The 11,749-nt window shown below is 43.8% G+C and overlaps 1 protein-coding gene across 1 annotated transcript; it reads right to left on the bottom strand.

Moving 5' to 3' along the window:
• Positions 1-1,189: 1,189 nt before the first annotated feature.
• On the bottom strand, positions 1,190-3,712 carry LOC308421392 (isopentenyl-diphosphate delta-isomerase 2; the record flags this gene model as incomplete). The annotated part of the gene is made up of 4 exons (XM_080917751.1): positions 1,190-1,507; positions 2,118-2,248; positions 2,673-2,765; positions 3,571-3,712. 4 exons carry the CDS (start codon positions 3,710-3,712, stop codon positions 1,190-1,192), a joined length of 684 nt encoding a protein of 227 aa, XP_080773877.1.
• Positions 3,713-11,749: the final 8,037 nt, after the last annotated feature.

The raw sequence follows: 11,749 nt of genomic DNA, 5'->3' as shown, positions 1-11,749 counted from the left end.
TGAGTAAATGTTGCAACAGGACAGGGCAGATGGCAGAGAAGGCATCCTGGTGTTTTAATATTAGAATCCGTTCACTCCTGAGTCAGTCCTGTTCAACTCTGAATTCATTATAGAAATGATGACCACTACTCAAGAATTAGGCAACACCATTGGATGTTTTTAACTTTCAAGAAAATTGCCTAAGCTTGGTGTAGTGGCACATGCCTTTGATTCCACTCTGGGAGGTAGAAGTAGATGGATCTTTGGGATGCTAACCCAGTCTACAGTGAGTTCCAGGACAGCCAGAGCTGTCTATGTAGTAAGACCCTGTCGTGGAAAAAAAGAAAAGAAAATGACCTAATACAACTACAGATGGCAGGGAGTCTGCGAAGCAGTGAAATAGAAGGTGCTGTTTGTTTGTTTTTCCTTCGGTGGGCATATAATGAAGAAAAACCAGAGAGATAAATTGACCTTTTCCAAGTGTTTTGATGACTGAATCTTTTAGCACAAGTCTCATGGTAAAGATTATGATATTGATAAGTATATTTATAGAATCTTTCAACCAGGCACATTTACTTTTTGCTCTAGACTAACGAACATTAAGCTGTTTGATTTTTGCCATTATTTTATGTGTAGAAGATAGGCTTAATGTTTTGTACTGGGGGTCAGCACGGCTTAGGTAAAAATTCAACTGGAAGGACTTGATTATGTTCATCAGCCCCACAAATAATCCCAGTGAACCCAGTGAAAATCAGCAAAGCTCTTTGTTACCCATATGTAATCCTCACCATATGCAGAGAGCCTATGTTACACATGGCAGAGTGGGCCCCCCAGGGAGGTTTTAGGACAAAAGTGATATTTTCCACAGGTGATACTGAAATATTTAGGGGAGCAATTAGACATAATGAAGAGCTTGAATTTTAGTTTAGTGCAAGGAATTAAAGGAAATTAGAACTTGAGTTTCCGTCATGCCAGTGTTAATCGTGGGTTAGTGAAGAACCCTACTTTTTGAGAGATTTAAAATTTTTATGTATAAGCTTTATTCGCCTTGATCTGTATGTATACCACAGAGTGATGCTGGGTACCCACAGAGCTCGTAAGAGTGTAAGACCCGTGGGAACTGGAGTTAGGAATGTTGTGAGCCACCATCTGAGTGGACTCTGCAGAGCAGCAGGTTCCCAACCCCAGCCCCACTTACAACACTTCATCCTCAGAGTCCATGTATCTTGTCAGGCTCCACGAATGGGGACACATCCTCTAAATAAGGCCACCAAGAAAACAGGAAGTCTTCTGCTATGCTTCTGAACCACGGGGTGATCTTCTCTTCTCCACGGGCCTCCCTGTCCAGTAGCTCCTGCACATCCTCCTGACTCATATAGCAGTAGCTTTTCACTTCCCTGGCGTCTGGGTACAGCATAAGGTCTTTCCTTACCAACAGAAGATAGCCAATCTCATGTTCTCCCCAGACAGCATCTGACTGGCACTTGTGGTATTTTCGGGTCATGAAGATTATGTCCTTTATGGAAATCTGTTGAAGTTGGTACAGTGTTAATAATAATAGAGAAACTGGATATGTACTAGAAAAAGCTCATTTCTCTCCCCATCCCTCTCCAGAGTGCCACACGAGCACTTAACCTTTAATTAAATGTTAGGTAGATCACAATGAAGAGGGTACTGACCCTCTTGGGTTTATTTTCTTGGTCACTATGGCTTCCTTTTACACTTACAAACGAAGACCATGTATATTCAAGACATACAGCTAAACACAATTATGTATATAGGACATAGAATTATGTTAAAAATTTCTTTTGGGAATGCAGATAAAGCACTGGAGGGCTGTTGATGGTAGCACATGCCTTTAAACCCAGCACTCCTGAGGCAGAGGCAAGCAGATCATTGAGTTTTGGGTTAGCCTAGTCCACAGGTTCCTGCACAGACAGGCTCACACACCTCTCAAGCTCCAATACCATGACTCTTCAACCTGTCTCAGGGACAAGAACAGGGCACTTCCACAGGGAAGCTGCTTGCTATGCCAGACAGAAGCCATGTTAGCTCAGCAGCCACTCCCCAAGTTAGCATTATGGATGAAACTTGACAGCACATGAGAAAGTTCACTCCATGCTGGAGTGAGTGAGTACCTGGTCCTTTGAGATGCCCAGCTCAGCCTGCAGACGTCTCAGGGCGGCCCTCCTCACTCCCACAGCATCCTTCTCTTCCAGCTCATCAGGCACATACAAAGGGTGACCAGAACAGGAATCTGTAAGATGTCCTGGGGCAACGTACAGCATGCTGCTTTAGTGAGAGTTCTTTATTAAATAGGGGCGAGTTTCTTCCTGGCCATATTTAGTGTAGAAAGCAGGTTTACCTCAGACTTTTATCGATATCAGCTGTTTTATATGGGAGCAAATATTTGTGTTTGAAATTGCACAACTTGATTCCAGTTGCAAAATGCTTGAAATTTAATGTCCTTGTATGACTGATGAGCACTTGCTCTCTCTCTCTCTCTCTCTCTCTCTCTCTCTCTCTCTCTCTCTCTCTCTCTCTCTCACTAACTAACACACACACACACACACACACACACACACACGTGAAGGAAGAATGCTCAGATGGGTTTTCTCACTAGTCATTCCTATGAGGCTCCCCAACCCTAAGTTAGACTCTAATGCTCCCTGGGGTTGAGCTGGGTGACTCACCAGGAAAAGTGTTCTTGGCCTCTGATCTCTGCTGGACCAAGAGCTGGTTTTTCGTGTTGAAGAGGACCACACTGAAGGCTCGATGTAGCAGGCCTGCAAAGTGCATGTGAGTGAGTTAGGGTCACACTGAAGTCAGCATGGAGTCTTCGTACCCATCCCCTTCTCTCATCTAGCTCAGGATGATGGCACCAGGAGTGGTTGGTGATCCTTGCTGGGATGGAATCTCTGCCAGTCGCTTGGCATTAGTTGATTCAGGATTTATTTACACAGTAGGACTGCAAGTGAGTACTACAGTTTTCCTCCACTTATAAACATGGAAACTAGAGAGCCGAGCAGTAAAGTAAGCCTTGCCAGGTAGGCTGAGACCCTACTGTGGGAATCTAGAAGCTATAGTCTTGAAACTATTGAGACCCTACTGTGTGCATCTAAAGCTATAGTCTTGAGACTATTGCTAGCTGCTCCTGCCACACTGCAGGCATATGAATGACCCAGTGGCACAGAGTCACTGCCTATACCCTGGACGTTGTGACACATGAGGCACAATGGGGTGCCTCCCACCAGCCCCTTTTTCTGGAGACTGCTATCACTATATAGACCTGACAGGCCTGAATGTAGCACAGGCTGGCCTTGAGCTCACAGAGATAACTTGCCTCTGCTTCCGTACTGAGATACAGGCGTGCGGCACCACACCCAGCTTGGCTACAATTTCTGACTTTCCCAACCCATTTCAAGGCAGCCATCACGGTCTGCATTCCCTAGTCTACTGATGTCGGTGTTAACCTTATCAAGTCAGCAACACCAGCAGCACACTCTGGACAGCTGCCTCCTGACACTGCCTGGTTCAGAGAGAGTGGCTGATGGCACCAGGCCTGCACATGGCAGTCTCCTTCCTGCTCACCCTTGTCAATGTTTTCCATCAGGTGGCAGTTCTTCTTGGTGTCCGCCCCAATGATCTGGTCCTGCTTGTCAATGAGAATGCACATCTCCTCCAGACGTTTTATCTGGAGTTCGTCAGGGCGAGTTTTGCTTGCCTGCAACATACCTGTGAACACAAATGGACTATTTTATAAACAGAAAGCATAGGGAAAAGAGTGGGGCCAACCCCTCCAATATCTGCAACGAAAGTCACACAGAAATGGAAGTGTAACCGTTATTTGGAGAAGGATGAGGCTTTAATGATCAGACAATGCTACACCGGCAACTTGGAGCATGCTCACAGATCTGAATTTTATTTCTCAATGGTGTTTAAATCTCTGCAGAGAGAATGGTCTGAAATGAAGGTAGCTGTGGGCAAGAGACAGTCCTGGAAGGATGCTCGCAAAGAATGTCTCTGCTGTCACTCAGCGGTCGTTGTCGCTCTCTGTGTCTTCCTTTAACTTGTAATTTTTTTTCATTTCATAATGGACTTTGTTCACAAAGAAGTCAAGGAATATGTAGAATTGGAGAAATTAAAAGCACAGGGTTGAGAATATAGTTCAGTGATAGAGCACTTGTTTAATCTGAGCAAGGTCCCGAAACCAATCCCCAGTACTACAAAATATATAGATAGATAAATTTTCCAATAAGCCCCAATGCAACCCAACTCCCAATACAAGGTGATTATGCTCAGGAAGCCAGGTGCCGAGTGCTGGGTGAGAGAGATGCGCACAGCACTGCAAGCACAGCTCTGAAACACCAGCCACACAGTTAGGCACAGGCCGACCTGGGTTCTCACCTCTGCCGAAGATGAGTCCTGTGCAGCCTCTGACACCCAGCAGTGAATGGAGAGAAGCAGCCTCACCTGCCGCTGTCTTATACGTGCGGTGACACGAGAGGCTGTTTTGTTTGAAGACCTTTTCAGATTTTGCTGAGAGATAAAAGTCTCCATCCTTGTTTTATCCCACTGGAGACAGTGGAGGGTGTGCCTGCCTCACACATCAGCAGAGAGATGAAAAAAATTGACAGGTGTTGCAATTTTACTCCTGGAATCCATGGATTTAAGTATGCTTGCGTAGTTGGTCTTTTGTGAAATCTCCGAGGCCTAAATGAGTCTCCGTAGCGACCGTTTTGGAGACAGAAGTATTATGGGAATGTGTTTTCATTTGGATCCTAGTTGTGGCTTATAGGGCTGCTTTGAACTCACCGCTGCAGCTGACTATGATTTGCCTCATGCTCTGGCAGGAGTGTGATTTTTTCCAACTGCAGATAGTTTCTGTGACTGTGTGGTGTTTGGAATTCTGGGGACTTTGGAGAGGGTGTGGCAGAGCGAGTTGGTTAGTTGATGGTGGTTTGTTTGTTGATTGATTGTTTGTTGGTTGTTTGGTTGGTGTTGGTCTCTGTTAAGTAGTTGTGTACAAAAAAGAAACAAGAAGAAATTAGGTATCCTGATGGCAAAGATCAAACTTGCCCCAAGGAACTCAGCATTCCTAGCCAGTAGGAAGTAGTCTAACATTAACATCACTGCTTTCCAATCCCTGAGTTTATTCAGGGATCTCATTCCATTTCCTAGATCCTTCTTTTCTTTCCTATCTATTGGTAGGGGGTTGAAAAGGCGAAAGAAAAATAGTGAAGAAAGAACACACAAAGTAGCAAAAGACAGCTACAAGCATCACTGTTGAACTGTCCAAGAAGAAAGTCCTGATTATGTTTAAAGACGACAAAATTAAAAAGGCATGTTAGCCATTTGAATCATTAGTTGTGCATCTAGAATGGAGTAACAGAGAAAAACCACAGTGATCATGGAATGCTTTTTATCTCAAGTATGATAATTGGCTCAAACAGAAAAAATAAAACTGGAAGTAAATTTAAAAGCAAGATGGCAGCACAGAAGTGTCTGGAGCAGTCACCATGGCAGCCAACTGCCCTGCTCACTAGGGACGTGCTTATCTGCATGACTGAAGCTCCTGGTGTATGATTCCCTCACTCACACAGCCATGTTTCTCTGCATGGTCTTCTAGGAGCCTGATGCAACTCCATACACTTCAGAGGATGCAGAGAGCTCTCCAGAAAAGATTTTAAGTAAATCTCTCTAGTCCCAAGCTAAATGTACCCTTCCTTGCAAAAGGGCCAAATTAGAATCTCTCCAAAAATGATACCTTTCTTTCCCTTCAACCTGTTGCTAGATTCAGCTTTTATTGCAAGAGCTGGGATATGTCAGCTGAAGTTTCACTGAATGAAAATCTGCACATCACTCCGTTTTTTATGTCTTCTTTTTCTAGAAAGTAGAAGGGTCTCTGCTGTTTTAGAGCCAAGGAAGCAAAATTGCAGTTAATATTATGAACTGCATATATATGAATATGAGTGTATATATATATATATATATATATATATGCATATATGCATGAGGGCCTCTCCTATGTCAAGAAAAGTTTAAAATGGACAAGACCACTTTGTGTTGTTTCTGTTTACTTGATTCTTGTTTATCTCCAAATCTCAGCTCCTGGAAATGCTCTGCTTCACAGAATAAGGGGTCACCTGATGCCCGATTCTAGAACTTTGGATAGAACTAAGATCCTTAAAACAAATTAGCTGCCATTACCAACAATTTTTTAAATTTGTTTGATTTTGTCTTTTAACAAGTTATTTTTAAAAAATATTTATTTATTTTATGTGAGTATACTATTGCTATCTTCAGACACACCAGAAGGTGGCATTGGATCCCATTCCAGATGGTTGTGAGCCACCATGTGTTTGCTGGGAATTGAACTCCAGACCTCTGGAAGAACAGTCAGTGCTCTTAACCACTGAGCCATCTCTCCAGCCCCCTAACAAGTTCTTTAACACTACTCTAACCTTTCACACACACTTGCACGTAAGCACACACACACATACACAATCCAAAACAATCTCATCTTCCAACATGGAGATTCATTGCTTTCGAACTTAACTCCACTTTCTGTCCAAAACCTCCACAGACTCAAGTCCTACTCTGATATCTCCTGCTCACCCTGGACCCTGGACTAGGTTGACAACAAAGAGCTACCAGGCCCTCTGCAATCCCACTCACCCCATAACCATGTGCAATGGCCTATCAGATGTTCCAGAATGACAACTTCTCCTCCTGACTCCTGCTATACTTTCTTGGGATAGTCATTCTTTGTCTCTCTAACTGCAGAAACACAACAACAGCCACGTTTCATCATTGTCGTGGATTACGGGTCTTTGGCTTTGTTTTCATGATTCCTTTTAGTGTGAGAACCTTGGTTCAGCTCCCTAAAAGCCATCTAAAGTCCGGAAGGATAGCGCCCATTCAAAAGTCCAGCACTTCAGTTGGTTGGGTGATCACAGTAGCGAACAAGAGATCCTTTCTTAAAACAGTGTGAAAGATGATTTCCTATACCCAGTGTTCTTCCCTGACCTTCACATGTGCAGCATGGGATGCATGTTCCCCTCAATTATCACACCACGCTCAAAGACATGCAAGTGTGAGGACACACACACCAAATTAAAAAAAAATGGAGATACAGAGTAGTTCAAGGCAGTGATTTAATAACAGCCAATGTTAGCCACTGTGGTGGTGCACAACTTTAATTCCAGAACTTGAAAGGCAGAGACAGCAGGCAAATCTCTGTGATTTCAAGGTCAGCCTGGTCTACATAGTGAGTTCCAGGACAGCCAGAGCTTTATAGTGAGACCCAAACCAACCAGTAAGCAAACAACAACAGCAATAATAAAATCAGCTAATGTGTGCTGGGTGCTTGTATCAGGCACTGTTCATATAGTCTCTTCTTGCACAGCCTTCGGAGGCAGGGGCAATATACAGAACAGAAAACAGAGACCCAGATCAAACAAACAAAAATCCGAGACCAGAGAGTCAAGCCCCATTTTGCCTTACCTTCTGAGGTGTGGTCCTTAAGTAGCTGTCATTAGGATAGCTTAGTCTAAATCATTGTTGAGACAGGTAGAACAGTAGCATCTTCCTTTCTTACACCAATTTCTCAACCTTTTGGCCACGAAATACAGTGGAGTCAGGCATAATGAAGAGTGACTTGCTACATCCTCTAATCAGGAGGGGTTCAGTATTACTAAATACACTATCATTATCTCATGACAAGAAGGCAGCTGACTGTTTCTTGAGAGACACAGGTGGGCTGTGGCTCCATTCACTTACCTCACACTGGTCCTTACCTCTTTGGTCCAATTCAGAAATGTCTTGAAGCACCTCTGAGGTGTGGGGTGTAACTCAATGCCTGTCTTAGCCATTCCTGCTGGGTTTATATGTTATCTGGGCTATCTTTGTGGCTGGAATTTTTTGACAGTATGAGAACACCTCCTTCTAGGTTTCTCTTGCTACTTCTAGGTAACTGGGGCAGGGGATCTGAATCAGGAGAAATGTCAGGATGACGAATTCTCTCTACAAACTGAGATCTTGGGCTTTCATTTTGGTCCAAGACCTGGTAGCAGAAAGTAGCATCTCTTGGATCCCAGCTTTGTTCTTTTGATTTTGACAGCAGTGGGTATAAACTCTTTGGGGAACTGTCCCATCCCAGTCTGCTGGCATAGTTCACTGGAGAGGTAACATAGCATAACTATAGGGCATGGTATTTAGATATTTGCAGGGGCAATGGTAGACAGATGGACACAGTCAGACAAACACACACATACACAAACACACACAGTGAGTGGTAGTCTGGAGGCTTCAAAGACCCATCTACCTGTAACCATTGGATCAGTAGAGCTACATATACAGAGTTTCTGAAAGCATGAAGTAAGAAGAGGAGATCCAGACCATATGTGAAGTAGACCAGGAGATGGCCTGTCTAAGGACAGCACATCTGACTAGGGTCTAAAGTGGAAAATGCGTAAGTGGGTGGATATTAGCAAATATAGAAATATGGACAAGTGTATGGATGGATGGAGAAAAGGTGGGATGCATACATGTATGGATGTATAGATGGATTGATGGGTAGATTTACAGATAGACAAATGGATGAATGGTCTGCTGGCTAGCCTTATGCCAACAGAACACAAGCTAGAGATATCTGAAAGGAAGAAACCTCAATTGAGAAAATGCCTCCAGGTAAGATCCAGCTGTACAACTAACTGACAAAAACAGATGCAGAAACCCACAGCTAAACATTAGGTAGAGCTTGGGAATCCTGCAGAAGAGGGAGAGGAAGGATTGTAGTAGCCACAGGGTCAAGGACACAAGATACCTACAGAATCAACGAACCAGAGGAGTCACAGAGACTGAAATACCAACAGAGAGCTTGCATAAGACTCACCTAGGTGTTCTGTACATATGTAACAGTTGTGTAGCATGGACTTTATGTTGGACTCCTAATAGTGGTAGCAGGGGTTGTCTCTGATTCTCTTGCTTGCCTTTGGGATCCTTTCCCCTAACTGGTCTGCCTTGTGTGCCTCAATAGGAGAGGATGTACCTAGTGTTACTGTAACTTGATATGCTAGGGCTGGTTGATAACCACGGGAGGCCTCCTTTATTCTGAAGAGAAAGGGAAGAAGAGTGGATGGGTGGGGGGAAGCGAGGACTAGGAGGAGGGGGTGGAGGGGAAATTGCTGTCAGGATGTTAAGCAAATTAATTAATGAGCAAAAAAGATTCACCTGGAAGGCATTTTCTTAGTGATTGATGGGGAGGCCCCAGGGTATTGTGGGTGATGCCACCCCATGGCTGGTGGTCCTGGGTTCTATTAGAAAGAAGACTGAGCAAGCCATGGGAAGCGAGCCAGGAAGCAGCACACCTCCCTAGTCTCTGCATCAGCACCCATGTCCACAATTCTTCCCTGTTTGAGTTCCTGACTTGACTTCTTTCAATGATGAACAGTAATAAATAAACCCTTTCTTCCCTGACTTGCTTTTTGGTCATGGTGTATTGTCAAAGCAACAGAAACCCTAGACAAATGGATTGATGGATACATGGATGGGCAAATGGATACATGAATAGACTAATGGACAGACAAGTGAATGCATGAATGTTTATATGTCTGAGCCAAAAGATAATCAGATATATGTGTGTATGTATGTATGTGTATGTATGTATGTATGTACGTGTGTATGTATGTGTGTATGTATGTGTGTGTGTATGTATGTGTGTATAAATGAATGGGTGTAGACTGGTGGGTGGACCCCTCAGGAATTTGAGACCAAAATAAACACCATAGCAATATCCAAAACCAAACAAACCCATAGTTCTAGCTTCTTGCTTAGGAATCATTCCTATTTCTCCTCCACTTATGTTTGCAGCCATGTGTTTGGGACACTGCATCCGTGGTGGTGGTGGTGGGGGGCGAATGTAGGGAAAGCCAGGTAACAACCTGAGAGAACACTCTGTACCACACATAGGACAGCCAAACAAGAAAAGGGTGGAAACAGAATAGGGCACTTGAGCAACTGGAAACATCTATGAGGTATCTTAATTATTGATCCATACCAGGGATTCTCTGTTCTTTCAAGAGGCGGTGAGAACCCCTCAGGATTAGAATTATCATTGTGCAATTTTACTCTGAAGATTTTTAAAAGACAGATGTCATATAATGAGTCTTCCATGTATATCAGTTGGTTATCCAACTCAGTGGATTGGCCTGGGGTATACATACAAGAAACAATGTAGAGTGAGCAGGTTGTATCCATGAATTTAGGAATACACATGCATTGTATATGTTTGTGTATGTAACAGCAATTCATGAAAAAGAGGCAATGAATCTGAAACTAGGAGTATGAGGGAGGATCTGAGTGGAGGAAGCAGAATGAAACAATGATGTAATTGTAGGATAATCTCAGGAAATAGAAAATATTTTAAAAACCATACATGCTGGACTTGGATCCAGCCGTCGGCTTCTGTACCTTGAAATACTGTTTGTGTTTCTAGGTATAGACACATGTGCACAAAACACACACATGGAAAATGTTCACGGCTGCCCTATAAAGTCATAGAGAGGTGTGTGTACTACAACTTATGTAAGGTTATTTCTAAATGAAAGTTGAAAAGTCAAAACTACGTCTCCCGTGGAACTAAGGTGGAAATCAAGTATCGTGAACATCACAGTACCCCACAGGTGGGAACTGAACTAACGCAAACAAAAACATTCTCTACACTTTGTCTGTCTGTCTGTCCACACAGCAGAATATTTAATAGTTGTCTTAGCATCAGGGTGTTCCTCTATAAAGGAGTCTCCTGAGCCTTCTCTTTGAAAACAGTAATAGAAAACCTCAGTTGTAAGTTAGTGGAGAGTGAGGCCTTTACAAAGACAGGGAAGACATGGGTAAAGCACAGCACAAAGCCTGTGTAGATGACCACGTGACCCTCCAGGATACTGTGCTTTATAGATGAGAAGCTTGCTCTAAAGTTCCACAAGGCAAGTGCTGTTATTTCAAGACTAAGCCAGCTTCAGGACTACGGCAACAGCCTGGGGTAGATACGGAATGGATTTTTAGTATGAATTGTGTAATATGAGACATGGCCACTGGATGCACTGATATGTCAGTTGATTACGCCATCGTTGAGGAAAGCTTCTGCTTAACCTGAAAAGACCTGTGCTTGGCAGCAAGGTTGTGATTTAAATGGGCATGCCATACAACTTACCCTCTGTTTGTTCAGTGCCCAGTGTTTGTGGGAACACAGCGTTGGGGTACAGTAGTCTTGCCTTCCTCTGTGTGGCTCAGATAAAATGGACACTGAATCAACATGTCTATAGAAAAATACCATGTAGTTGTCATGCAAGGGCAGAAGCACTGTCATTGACAGGCAGTGAATCCCAATGGCCCACCTGTCCCAGGCCTGACAGGCCACCTCTCTCCTGGGACAGGCCACAGCATTTGAGCCAAGGTTTCTTAGGAAAGGGGACTGGAGACACGGAGGCCCCACCTGCTGCTTTGTGCTTGCTGTGTCTTTCCTGAATTTAGAGGTTTCGTGGATTTAGAGCCATGTGCAAATGCACCGAGTGTTCCAGATGGAACTGGCAAATGTTGTACAGGCCGGTGCTTAGGACCATTTGTTAGATTTTTGCATAGAGAGAGGGCTGGAGGCATGGCCCAGTGGTTGAGAGCACAGACTGCTCTTCCCACGGTCCTGAGTTTAATTCCCAGCAACCACATGGTGGTTCACAACCATCTGTAATGGGATCCGATGTTCTCTTCTGGT

The sequence above is a fragment of the Micromys minutus genome (genome assembly GCF_963924665.1).
Source record: "Micromys minutus genome assembly, chromosome: 6".
Taxonomy (NCBI): Eukaryota; Metazoa; Chordata; class Mammalia; order Rodentia; family Muridae; genus Micromys; species Micromys minutus.
Note: the sequence above shows the minus strand (reverse complement) of the source record. Positions and strands in the feature narration are given on the sequence as shown.